This window comes from Mobula birostris, chromosome 7 (genome assembly GCF_030028105.1).
Source record: "Mobula birostris isolate sMobBir1 chromosome 7, sMobBir1.hap1, whole genome shotgun sequence".
Taxonomy (NCBI): Eukaryota; Metazoa; Chordata; class Chondrichthyes; order Myliobatiformes; family Myliobatidae; genus Mobula; species Mobula birostris.
The window spans coordinates 179,806,664-179,820,554 of NC_092376.1; the positions used below are offsets into that span (position 1 = coordinate 179,806,664).

At 42.5% G+C, this 13,891-nt stretch overlaps 2 protein-coding genes across 3 annotated transcripts in view; both read left to right on the forward strand.

The window, feature by feature from the left end:
• LOC140200916 (protocadherin alpha-C2-like) overlaps positions 1-13,891 on the forward strand; it is a 53,564-nt gene that overhangs the window by 25,184 nt on the left and 14,489 nt on the right. Inside the window, exon 1 of one of the 2 annotated variants that reach the window (XR_011886758.1) lies at positions 10,888-10,972. The exons of the other annotated variant lie outside the window; for it this stretch is intronic. The gene's annotated coding sequence lies outside the window, so the exon portion shown is untranslated. Of the gene's footprint in view, positions 1-10,887; positions 10,973-13,891 lie in introns of those variants that run through there. 2 annotated transcript variants of the gene reach the window in all.
• On the forward strand, positions 8,519-11,008 carry LOC140200629 (protocadherin alpha-C2-like). Its single transcript, XM_072264200.1, has one exon. It carries the CDS (start codon positions 8,519-8,521, stop codon positions 11,006-11,008), a length of 2,490 nt encoding a protein of 829 aa, XP_072120301.1.

The following is a 13,891-nucleotide window of genomic DNA, read 5'->3' on the forward strand; positions in this document are numbered from 1 at the left end:
TCAGGTCTACCACCAGCTTCTTAGTATATTTTCACATTAAGCTGCAGATAATTCTGCTCACACCATGTGACAAATTTCCTACCATAGCCCTGTACTCAGCCTCATCTCCGTTGCTGATGCATCCAACTATGGCAGAGTCATCAAAAAATTCTGAAGATGGCAAGACTGTGTGCAGTAGTTGAAGTCCGAGGTGTAAATTGTGAAGAGAAAGGGAAACAAGACAATCCCCTGTGGAGCCCCAGTGCGGCTGATCACTCTGACACATAGTGTTGCAAGCACACGTACTGTGGTCTGCCAGTCAGGTAATCAATAATCCGTGACACCAGGAAAGCATCCACCTGCATCGCTGTCAGCTTCTTCCCCAGCAGAGCAGGGCGGATGGTGTTGAACGCACTGGAGAAGTCAAAAAACATGACCCTCACAGTGCTCGCTGGCTTGTCCAGGTGGGCGTAGACACGGTTCAGCAAGTAGACGATGGCATCCTCAACTCCTAGTCGGGACTTTTCTCAGTGTCCCCAGGGTTTTCCTTTTCCGATCGTTTCCAAGGCTTATTCAATGCGTTTAGGATTTTTAAATGATCTCCCCATCTCGAGAACTCCCAAGCCTCCCTCTCGACCCCGCCCGGGGCTTTTTGATATCAGTCTGTTGGGGTTCCCAGGTATCAGTCTCCCTGGATCCCAAAATCTCCCTGCCTCTCGAGCTCCCCATGCCTCTCTCTCAAGTTCCCCAGGTGTTCCCTAGATCTCGAGTTTTCAGGTCTTCCAAGGCCATCAAGTGTTAGCTATAGTGAGGGGGCTCTGTAAAGACTTCCTCAGGCCCGTTCAGGGCATCAGAGAGCTTTTGGGCTCTGGTTTTTAGATCACCTGATTTGGTTAATTGTTGCTTAATAGTTATTAATGGTTTTGGAGTTTCTTGTGTTTTTCTCGAGTGACTCGCTCTTTGTAATGCGGTTTCCTGGCGCTTTCTGTTTAAGTTTAAGTTTGTTTTGATAAATTCAGATTATGTGTCAGTTTTATTCTTGAAGCAGCTGCCGAATTATCTCCAATCGAAGGGTCCTCATTTTGAGAATGATTTGACTCATGGTGTCACTTGGTAAAGCTACCTCTGTGTAAGCTCCTGCTTCTGTCTCTACATGGAAGCCTGTGGCTCCGATATTGGCAGTGCACAGCATGCCACTAACTATCAGCATCACTGAAGGACACCTTGGACTCTTAGGCAGGTACACGGAGCTTAGAAAAATAGAGAGCTATGGGTAACCCTCGGTAATTTCTAAAGTAAGGACATGTTCGGCACAGCTTTGTGGGCCGAATGGCCTGTATTGTGCTGTAGGTTTTCTATGTTTCTAAGTCCCTCATTCGAGACTTTCAGCGGACACAAGTCTGTGGCGCCTAGGTGGCTGCGCCTGTCACAACCACGGATTCGGCAATTCCCCTCGTGAATATACAAGTGTCAGCTAATAATTATTTCATTGTGATAGTATTTAACTCCATTCATTCCGTCGCAGTATTTGTCGAGACTTCGACATAGCTACGCTTCGCTGTCGGCATTCCGCCTTGCCCGGGAAATTGGACAATAGAGTCAAATGACTCTGGATGCTAGGGATAATTGTTTTATTCTTAGTGGTTCTCTTCAGTCGTTGTGTAGGCTACGTTTTCCATTTGAGAGTGTTAGTTAACGGCCCTGTTTGGTCTAGCATTTACTGTATCCTTTTCCCTTTTACAATGTTCGCATTAAAGACTGTGAAATGTCGACCCTATTCAGTGTTTCTCAACTCCGCACTTGGGCCATATGCGAACCTGATGCCAAAAAGAGCATCTATCAAATTACAATCCGTAAAATATGCCTAAAGGTTCCTTGATACTGCAAGTTAAAGCCAATGAAGTCCTAAATAGAGAAGTAGCTTTTTTTTCCTTTCGGGGACCACAATCCTGATAAAGTGCGCAAATTATTTCGCTTGGATGTAGCAGAGGGCGAAATCAGGATAATTGGTGTGTGGACTTATGAAGTGATAGTCCGCAAGTCGCAACAACTTCTGTGTCGTTTGTTATCACAGGACATGCTTTAGCAGATATCACAGCATTTCGTTTTTCAAAGTTACCAACTAGTATTCCGCAGTGGATTATTGTCATATTACAACTGATTGCTTCTTCAAACTGGTGAACTCATGATTACGGTACGTATTCATTGTCGGCGATACAGATTGGGAAAAGACAGCAGACTACAGCATTACCATCGTCGGTATTGATCCCGGATTTCCAGTGCTTTAGGGAAGAAACCCATTGGAGTTCACGCTCGGATATAAACGATAATACGCCACATTTTACGCAAGCTTAGTTCTCCCTATATTTGAATGAAAATAACGCGGTTGGTGGTCTGTTCTGTTCAAGCCTCTGATATCGATTGTGATGAAAACAGCCAATTATCTTACTCTATTTCGATCTCATGTTTTACCTGTATCATCACTCGTCTCAATAAACTCAATAAATTGAATGGAGTTTGCACGCAGAAAGTTTAATTTTGTAGAAATTAGATCATTTCAATTCTTCGCGCAAATAAGGGATGTTGGATCACCATCGCCTATTAGTAATGTAATAGTGAGTGTAATAATGGCAGACCAGAACGATAATGCCCAAAAGTAGTACCACCTCTGTCAAATAACTAACAAAGTACAAGAAATAATTCCAAATTCTGGAGAAGCAAGCGACTTGGTAGCAAAAGTGACATCCACAGAAGCTGATTCTGGTTTAAATGCACGACTTTCCTATCGCATAAGGCAGCCCTCTGCTGGACGTTATTTACGTTGCTACTGAAAGAGGGTAATTTTGGACAATTCGCTGCTTTCTGCAGAAAACCCAATTAAGTCAAAAAGGTCGTCATTGTAAGGGACAATGGCACGATGTCACTTTCATTCACAGTGACCATCAATGTTTCGGTGCAGGATGACTGGACAGAACATGCATCTAATATTTGCATGTTAGATAGTTCTGGCCAATAGAAGTACGATTTTGGCAATACTTAATGATGGCATCTAGCTCAACCTCCTTGCTACTACTTTTGACTGTTGTGTTTATTGGTATTAAGATGCACAAAGTAGGAATGGATACTAACGCTTACTGCTCTTGCTGGAAAACAGCATTCATTTTCGGTCGAGGGATTCAGTAAATTGAATTGAAAGGTCGAGCGAAACAAGTGAAATACTGCCCAAATCTACGGAGGGGCATTTTGATGAGAGTGTTCCACAAGCATTTTGACGTGATATTGACGAAAATCCAGCACGACCAATATCATGTTGCTGAATTCATGTGGTCTGTCTGTGCCCGTGATTAATATCAAGGCTGGCCCATGTGGCACAGCAGAACATCGGACTATATCGAACTCCACGGGCAGGAATGTCACAGAATTTCACGAAGTGAGTGTTTCAGTGCCCAAATATTAGAACGGAATAGTGCAAGATACCGCGCATTCGGACACGAACGTAACTAGACTTAAGAGCAAGTGCCAAAATAAAAATCTGAACAACTGTTCCCAATTAACATAGAAAATACAGAAAACCGACAGCACAATACAGGCCCTTCGGCCCACAGAGCTGTGCCGAACATGTCCTTACCTTATAAATTACCCAGAGCTACCCATATCCCTATATTTTTCTGAGCTCTATCTACCTGTCCAGGAGCCTCTTAAAAGTCGAAGTCGTATCCGCCTCCATCACCGTCACCGGCAGCCCATTCCACGCATTCATCACTCTCTACGTAAAAACAACTCACCCCTGACATCTCCTCTGTACCTACGTCCAAGCACCTTAAAACTGTGCCCTCGATTCAGCCCTGGGAAAAAAGCACTGAGTATCCAAATGATCTATGCCTCTCATCATCTTATATACCTCTACCAGGTCATCTCTCATCCTCCGTCGCTCCAAGGGAAAATGGCGGAGTTCACTCAACCTATTCTCATAAAGCACGCTCCCCAATGCAGGAAACATCTTTGTAAATCTTCTCTTCACACTTCCTATGGTTTCCACATCCTTCCTATAATGAGGCGAACAGAACGGAGCACAGTACTCAAAGTGAGGTCTGACCAGAGTCCTATATAGCTGTAACATTACCTCTAGGCTCCTAAACTCAATCCCACAATTGATTAAACACAATGCATGGTACTCGTTCCTAAGCACAGAGTCAACCTGCGCAACGGCTTTGAGTGTCCTATGGACTCGGACCCAAGATCCCTCTGATCCTCCACACTGTCAATATTCTTACCATTAATACTATATCCTGTCATCATATTCGACCTACCAAAATGAACAACCTCACACTTATCTGGGTTTAACTCCATCTGCTACTTCTCAGCCCAGTTTTGCATCCTATCAATGTTCCGCAATGACCTCTGACAGCCCTCTCCACCATCCACAACACTCCCATCCTTTATGTCTTCAGCAAATTTGCTAACCTATCCTTCAACTTCTTCATCCATGTCATTAATAAAACTCACGAAGAGTAGGGGGTCCCAGAGCAGATCCCTGAGTCGCACCACTGATCACCGACTTCCATGCAGAATATGACCCGTCTACAACCACATTTTGCCTTCTGTGGGCAAGCCAGTTCTGGATACACAAAACAATGTCCCCATGCATCACATGCTCCTTACTTTCTCAATAAGCCTTGCATGGGGTACCTTGTCAAATGCCTTGCTGAAATCCATATAAACTACATCTGCTGCTCTACCTTCATCAATGTGTTTAGTCACATCCTCAAAATAGTCAATCAGACTCATAAGGCACGGCCTGCCTTCAACAAAGCCATGTTGTCTATTCCTAATCATATTATGCCTCTCCAAATGTTCATAAATACTGCCTCTCGGGATATTAGCCATCAACTAAGCAACCACTGAAGATCACTGGTCTATAATTTCCTGGGCTATCTCTACTCCCTTTCTTGAATAATGGAACAACATCCGCAACCTTCCAATCCTCTGGAACCTCTCCAGATCCCACTGATGATGCAAATACCATCGCCAGAGGCTCAGCATTCTCCTCCCTCACCTCCCACAGTAGCCTGAGGTACATTTCGTCCAATCCCGGTGACTTATCCAACTTGATGCTTTCCAAAAGTTCCAGCACATCCTTATTCTTAATATCTGCTTGCTCAAGCTTTCCAGTCCACTGTAAGTCATCCCTATAATCGCCAAGATCCTTTTCCGTAGTGAATACTGAAGCAGACAACTGATTAAGTACCTTTGCTATCTCCTCTGGGTTCCATACACACTTTTCTACTGTCACACTAGATTGGTCCTATTCTCTCACGTCTTATCCTCTTGGTCTTCACATACATGCAGAATCCCTTGGGGTTTTCCTCAATTCTGTCCGCCAAAGCCTTCTCATGGCCCGTTCTGTCTTTCCTAATTTCTTTCTTGAGCTTCTTCCTACTAACCTTATAATGTTCTGGATCTCTCTCATCACCTAGTTTTTTGAACCATTCGTAAGTTCTTCTTTACTTCTTTACTAGATCTGCAACAGCCTTTGTAATCCAAGGTTACTGTACCCTACCATCCTTTCCCTGTCTCATTGGAACGTACCTATGCAGAACTCCACGCAAATATCCCTTGAACATTTGTCACATTTCTTCCGTGCATTTCTCTGAGAACATCTGTTCCCAATTTATGTTTCCAAGTTCCTGCCTGATAGTCCCATATTTCACCTTATTCCAATTAAACGCTTTCCTCACTGTCTATTCCTATCCCTCTCCAATGCTATGGTAATTGAGATAAAAGTGTGATCACTATCTCCAAACTGCTCTCCCACTGAGAGATCTGACACCCGACCAGGTTCATTTCCCAGTACCAAATCAACTACAGCCTCTCCTCTTGTAGGCTTATCTACATATTGTGTAAAGAAACCTTCTTGAATGCATTTAATAAATCCACCCCATCTAAACCCATCGCTCTAGGGACATTCCAATCGATATTTGGAAAAGGCTCAACAATTTTAAAAAAAAACTGCTGTCAGTATATTTGGCAACATGCTCTCGCATTCCGCGACGAAAGCTGGCCTGTGCTTCGAGGCGAGCGGTCCCAGGTACGAGTCCGACTGGCTCTTTGCCGGCTTCTATGAGTGCTAGGTTGTGCGTCTCAAATCGGCCTCGAAAAAAGAACAGACAAATGCTAAAGAAACGGCTAAATTGCGCTGTGAAGCAATGGTCACAGTTGTTAGTTGACTGCAAAGTAACAAGGTTCTTGATCCATTATGGCCGATGTATTATCAGTCTCAGAGTAACATGCATGAACATTACCTGCGCACTGCTTCAGCCAGTAAGCCCTTCCTTCAGTGTTAGTATGGAACACAGTAAGTCGTGCGATTCCTGCCACATGTTGTTTAATTATATTGCATCTTTTCCCGTCCTCCAGTTACCCGCCTTTTTTGTATATCTCTAGATGGATCTAGATAACAAAAAGTAAGCCGTAGTCCAAACAGCAATTGAAGATGAAAGTGATGAATTGTTTTCTGGTTTACATTCTTCAGATTTGCCTGTTACCCTGAAAGGAAGTGCCAAAGCTGAAAATTGCATTAATTGCTTCTGAATTACAATTTATGTCTCGATTACAGATGAGCTCTAACTTAACACAACATATTCTTAACATGCATATTCTGAATAATAATGAAAATATATTACCATTGAGCTTAAGATTCAACCTGAGCAAAGTAACAAAGATAATAAATTATTTTGAAAAACTAGTTGAATTTTAGAAAAAAAACACGCAACACGATTGTCGCCACTTTACTATTGTTATGGGCTCGTCATGCGTTCTAAAATTCAACCATGAACAGAAGAGATTCTGCAGATGCTGGAAATTCAGGACAATACACACAAAATGCTGTAGGAACTCGGCAGATCATGCATCGTCTATGGACATTAATAAACAATCTAATTTCTGACAGACCATCATCAGGAGTGGAAAGAAAGAGAAAGGTGTTGCGGGGAGAAAGAAGGTAGAATGAGACGGTGGGGGGGGTGGGAGGTATATAAGCTAGAATGTGATAGGTGAGGCCAGGTGAATGGGGGAGGAGGATGAAGCAAGAAACTAGGAGGTGATAGATGGAATAGCGAAAGGGCTGGAGAAGAATGAATCAGATAGGAGAGGAAAGTGGAGCACGGGAGAAAGGGATGGAGGAGCGCACCAGGACGAGATGATAAGCAGATTAGCAAAACAGTAGCGAGAAGGGGGCCGAATGAGAATAGAAGATGTGGGCTGGGGAGAGGGGGTGGGGGGATGAAGGTGTCAAAATACCGCAAATTGGAGAAACCAATGTTCACGTCATGAAGTTGAAGGCGACTCAGGTGGAATATGGGACTCAGATGGGAGTGGCCTCATCATGGACATTGTAATTAAAATGGTTGGTCACCTGAAAATCTTGCCTTTTGCGGATAGAGCGAAAGTGCTTGACAAAACGAACTCCAAGAGGATCGTAGGTACCTGCGCTGGATTTAATGCTTCTCCTCCACCTTCTTCAGACCTTTACCTTTCCATCTATCACCAGCCAGCATCGGATATCATCCTGCCTACCCCACATAGCCGCCTTCCCCCTCACTTAGTTTCAACTATCAGCTTCCAGCATGTGCTCCTTCCCCATCCCTCATCAACCTATTCTGATTTTCTTCCCCCTTCCTTTGTAGTCCTGGTGAAGGTTCTCTGCCCAAAACATCGACAATAGATGCTGCCTGATCTGCTGAGTTCCTCCAGAACATTATTTGTTCCTCCTGATTTCCAACAGCTGTAGTATCTCTTGTGCTCCCTATTCCCTGGATGTGGTTTTGCTTTCCTGGACTCAGAGGTGTCCTCCTTCTTCAAAGAACGGGGGCTCTCCTTCTCCACCATTGGGTCTGCCCTCACCTGCATCTTCTCCGTTTCACGACCTTTCTCCATCTTCCCGCTGCCTTAACAGAGATAGAGTTGCTGTTGTCCGCATTTTTTACCCCTTAAGCCTACTCATCCGGCATAACATTCTCTGGATCGTCCACATCTTGAACGGACCCCTACCACCAAATACTAGATTTTTATCATTTGCAAAATCTCTTGCGTTTATACAAGAAGTAACTTATATAATTTTATAAATAATTTCCTGCAAAAAATTAAAGTTGCACACCGTTAAATACACAAAGCTGGTGATCGATCTTAGTGGAGGCACTCTTGCTTTAAGAGTATTTGCTGTTATTATTGGTCAAGTCCCTAAGTGTCGCTCTCTACCAATGAGGGGAGAAAATGTGGCCGAGGATCTTGCATCACGCCGCTCTCAGCATACACTCTGCAGTGTCGAGGAGGATTCTTTGTTCCATGCGCCGGTCTCGGTGTAGGAAATGCGAATTCTGCGAAATTTGTTGTAACAGGAGAGACAAAAGAAATCCTCTCGGATCTTCAGAAGATATACAGCTTTTAATCGTCACAACCAAGGTAACCAACAATTCCATCGCTTGCGGTCTTGCCAGATATATTCCATCCGGCGGCTATTCCTGGATTCATGTAATTCAAAATGGCTTCAACACTGAAAAAAGGAGTGTTGCATGTTGCTATTTTTCACGTGCTACTCTTTCGCTTTCCTGATTCAGTACAAGGCAATATTCGCTACTCAATACCGGAAGAGATGGGACTGGGAGCTTTCGTTGGCAACGTTGCACGAGATCTCAGCTTGGAGGTTAAGCAGCTTTCTGAGCGCAAATTTCGAGTTGCATCAGAGAAGCAAAGGGAATATCTCGCTGTAAACCTAACAACTGGAACGATATTTATAAAAGAAAGAATCGACAGAGAACAACTTTGCGGTCATATTTTTAGATGCATGCTGATGCTGGAGGCTGTAGTTGAGAATCCACTTAAGGTATTTCACATTGAAGTTGATATTCTCGATATTAACGACAATGCGCCCATATTTAAGAGAACGGAGATTAGCAAAGAAATATCTGAAATGACGCCAGTCGGAACAATATTTCCACTCCCGAGCGCAAAGGACGGGGACATTGGAAGCAACAGTATTCATTCCTATCAGCTGAGCCCAAGCGAGTATTTTTCGTTGAATTTATTGTCAGACAGCGAGCAGGTTGGCATGCCAGAATTGCTTTTGCAACAGTCCCTAGACCGAGAGCAACAAACAGTACATCGACTAACCCTGACGGCATTTGATGGGGGGAACCCAGAAAAAATCGGAACAGCCCAAGTCGTCGTTAATGTACTCGATGCCAACGACAACCCTCCGATTTGCGGACAGAGCGTCTATCAAATTACAATCCCGGAAAATGTGCCTGAAGATTATTTGATAGTGAAGGTAACAGCCAATGACTTGGATGAAGGACTAAATGGTGAGGTAACTTACTCTTTCAGCGATCACACTTCGGATAAAGTACGTGAGTTATTTACATTGGATGCAGCAAGTGGCGAAATTAAGGTTGATGGTGTTGTGGACTTCGAAGAAGCAAATAACTACCAGATTTTGGTGCAAGCTGCAGACAGAGGTACACAACGAAACTCAGTATACTGTAAGGTTTTGTTAAATATTACGGATGTTAATGATAACTGGCCTGAAATCACTGCAACATCCGCTTTCAACACAATACCAGAAAATGTTGCTGCGGGCACGGCAGTGTCTGTTGTAAGAGTCACGGACCGAGATTACAAAAATTCGCCGAACGTTTCCTGCAGTATCCCTCGAAGTATCCCCTTCAATCTTAATTCTTCATTCAACAACTACTACACGCTAATTACTCGTGGTAACATAGATCGTGAAAAAGTGCCGGAGTATAATATTACAATTACGTGCACAGACAATGGTTCACCCCCTCTTACTACCAGGAAAATTATTCGAGTTCAAGTCGCAGATATCAATGACAATGCCCCACGATTTACGCAATCTTCTTACACGGTGTACGTAGTAGAGAATAATGTTATTGGTTCTTCAATTGGATCAGTGTCAGCTAGTGACCCAGATTCTAATCAGAGTGCCCAATTGTCTTACTTTATTTTGGATAGCCTGATAAACAGTTGGCCTTCAGACACCCTTGTCTCAATAAGTTCGACCGGTGGAGTGCTGTTTGCTCGAAAATCGTTTGATTATGAAGAAGTTAAATCCTTTTCATTCCATGTGCAAGTAAAAGATGCAGGAGCCCCGCCGCTTAGCAGTAACGTCGCCGTGAAGGTAGTCATCATAGATCAGAATGATAATGCTCCTGTGATTTTGTCGCCTTCATTGGCAATTGATGAACCGATACCACGATCTGCAGAGTCTGGTTACTTGGTTTCAAAAGTTACGGCCACAGATGCCGATTCTGGCCAAAGCGCCCAACTCTCCTATGAACTTCGTCAGCCAACTGATGAAAGTTTGTTTACCGTATCTTCAGAAACGGGCGAAATTTGGACAATTCGCCGATTTGACCATAGAGATCCGCTCCGGCAGAAGATTGTAATTTTGGTGAAGGACAATGGAACCCCATCCCTTTCAAGTACAGTCACGATTAACGTATCAGTGCAGGGAGATTTAGCAGAAAGTTCATCCAAAGCCGGTTTGCTTGGGAGAACTGGACCTTGGAAATCTGATTTGAAACTTTATCTGATTATTTTGTTCAGCACGACGTCATTTATTTTACTTGTAGCAATTGTATTCCTCAGCATTAAAGTATACAGGAACAGATATTATGGCAACAGGTGCTTTCAGGCCACCTCATATCTTCCACGGAGAATTTCGCCCTATGGAATTCAAAAGGCCAGTGTGACTCTTCAAATGCCGTCTAATTATAGGGATTCACGTGATGGTGACAGTCTCCCAAAGGAATTTATTGATGAGATGACACCAGATGAAGCGTTCAATGATCTTATGCGTCTGAAAATACATGAGAGTTTGGCTGCATCCACGATTAATAAGAAGAATGGAACAAGTGTACCTGTAGATCACAGAAACACCACATATACTTCGCGCGGGGATACACCAGGATATTACAAGGTGAGAGTAATTTTCCTAAAATCCCTGGAAATGTGAGCGTAGGATATCGCTAATGAGTGCGACTTGGCGGTAAAATGAATTCGGAACGATTCACTATTGGTTTAGTGAATAACCTTCCTCTTGTTTCGAGCGGATGCTCTGCACAGTCTTGTTCAAAATATAAGGAACTGTTTACAAAACATACATTAGACACTATCATTTTTGAAGCAGCGAACAACAGAGGGATTAATCGCAAAGGCAGGGAAAACATTGCTTATAAATTCCACAATAATCCTCTTTCAATAAAATTAACACTTCATTGAGCTAAAATTTGCTCATAACTTTAAGCTTTACAAAACAAGTCAATTTAAGATACCTAAGGAAATGAAATTATATATTCAGTATATTGGGCCAAAGAATCACATACATTGAGTTTGAAACTAAGGTTTTTTTTCTGAAAACCCGTTAAATTTTTAGCAATAATGGGGCAAAGAATACTGAGTTCAAAATACTGAGTTCCCAGCAGAAACAAGCAGCATAGTACTTCACGACGTCTCCTTTATTCAAGCAATGAAGGTGACCTGGCGCAGTAATTGCTGTTGCTTCTTCAGCGATGCGAGTTCGGTGCTGACTTCCAGTTGAATGTGTGTTCCCGTAGATTTCCGCCTGTTCCTCTGCTTTATTTCTACTGTGTACAGGTGGCTCTCATGGCTTCATTTAAATAATAGTTTAGCATAGGTAAGTGGGGAAGAACAGTCAAAAGCGAGATTATGGACATGCGAAGGGAGTGTAGACTGAATAAGAGATGGAAACGGCGTCGGAAGTGATGTGTTGCTAGAAGCCGGCAGACCCCAATGGAAGAATAGCCTCCTTTTGTTTCAAACTAAACAAGGAGCAGTCCGCACCTTTCCATTATTTTTTCCATAACCTGTAGTCCAAAATTGTTTATCTGAGCTGTGAAGAACCTAAACGAATAGCTTTTCACAGTTGTCCCCAAGTCCAGAAATCCATGACTTCTGCAAGAGTTCTTACTACCTGTCATTGTAAAGCCAAGCTCTTTGGTTCCAGATTTCCATTCAAGTATTCTCTCAGCATGTCAGCTGTCGAACACTCTTGGAGTGCTATATTTTTTCCCAATAATATCACCCCTGATAAATGAATGCACACTAATCATGGTAAACCCTAAAGGAAATAGGGGAGTGGGTGTGGGCTTGTAGAACGAAGGAAATGGATGAGCAAGGGCATTGAACTAATTGATACAGATATAAGATGAAAACATGTAGAAAATTACGCCTGAACTTTGAATTTTGACGTATGCCAAATTTCACCCAGAATGTGACAGCAAGCCTTGGTAAGTATTGCTAAAATTTAGACTTTGACCGTGTGCTCAATATCGCATGTTCTAATGCTGAACTTGTACATAAAGATGCAAACACCCGCGAGGAGTTATTATTATAATTTCGAAGATTTAGATATGTGTAGTTGAACAGAATGAGCCAACTGAAATAACGTTTCCCTGCATAAAGGTGCATAACACAATACAAGTAACCCAAATGGAACACATAAAGTATTGTTCCAAGAAAGAAATTACAAATATTAAAATATATTCCAGAAGATTGACAGAAGTTGAAGAATGTTGAATAAGGAGGCTCTGCTTAAAACAAATGGGAGGCCGATTTAAGAACGATTGAGGAAGTTGTTTATTCTCTCTCTCTCTCTCTCTCTCTCTCTCTCTCTGGAAAGCGAATTTCTACATCCTTTCAAAGGCTGTCAATATGATAAATTATATATTTTCAGGCGAGGTACATAATTTCTTGTAACGCAAGATATTGAACAAACCCTGCGGGTAGGCAAAAATATATGGCTGATATGATGATAAGATTGTGACTCATCTAAATCTGTGATATGCGGATAATTCTGTAAAACTGCATTGGTGCTTTTTTTTAATGCTTGTCGTGCTGTTACATTCATTGTTATACTTTCCTGTTAGAAATGATTTTTGCTTGAGAGGATAAATATTGACTTACGTGTATAAATAAACTTTCATTTCGCGAATTAATTTATTTAAATTGATGTATAGAACTAATGATTAGATTACATTTTTGGAGAAAAATTTATGCAGTTTTAAATTTCCGTATAAACGCTGTAAACTTCCGTTTAAACAAATCAAAGGCACGGCCCCTAGCTATTGAGGAACAGAAAGTTGTTGAAGTCCAGAGAACAATAAAGGTGAATTATAGAAGCCGGAAGAGTTGTCAAGAATCCATACAGAATACGTGTCTTAAGTACCCAGGGCTCACACTGGTTAGGCGGCAGCTGGAGTCCATGCAGAGTACTCACAGTTACAGGATAGCACGCAGGGTTTAGTGCCGACATAGTATTCCAGGATGTTGCCCGAAGTGACGTGTTTCATTTCTGAGGAGAGTTTGAAGAGACTGGGTTATTTGCTTTGAAGCAAAGGATGCTAAATGGGGACATTAGAAAGGGATACAAGGGATAATAGAGATGGGCAAGGTAGATAGTTAGAAAACGTTATCCACAGCAGAGGCATGCTAAACAAATAGGTCCGGATTTAAGTAAGGGTTAAAAGGTTTGAAAGGAATATGAGGGGGATTTTGATTTAGTCTAGAACATACTTACCTGCACAAAATTCGTGGAGCTGTCTTCCTTTCTGATGACACAAACATGGGCTACGACGTGGAAAAAGTAGAGGGCTTTCAAGGAAGCAGCTGGTAGCCGCTAAGGCAGTTATCTGCGCTCTACTCATCACTGTCACTTTGAGCTCCCAGTTAAAATCCAAGTTAATTCCTCTCCCCATTCACACACTAATCTGCTCGGCCTTCTCTACCACCATAGCGGAGCCCAATATAAACCAGAGGAATAACACTTTATATTCCGTTCGGTTGATATTAAACCCAATTCCATCAACACCGAGTTTTC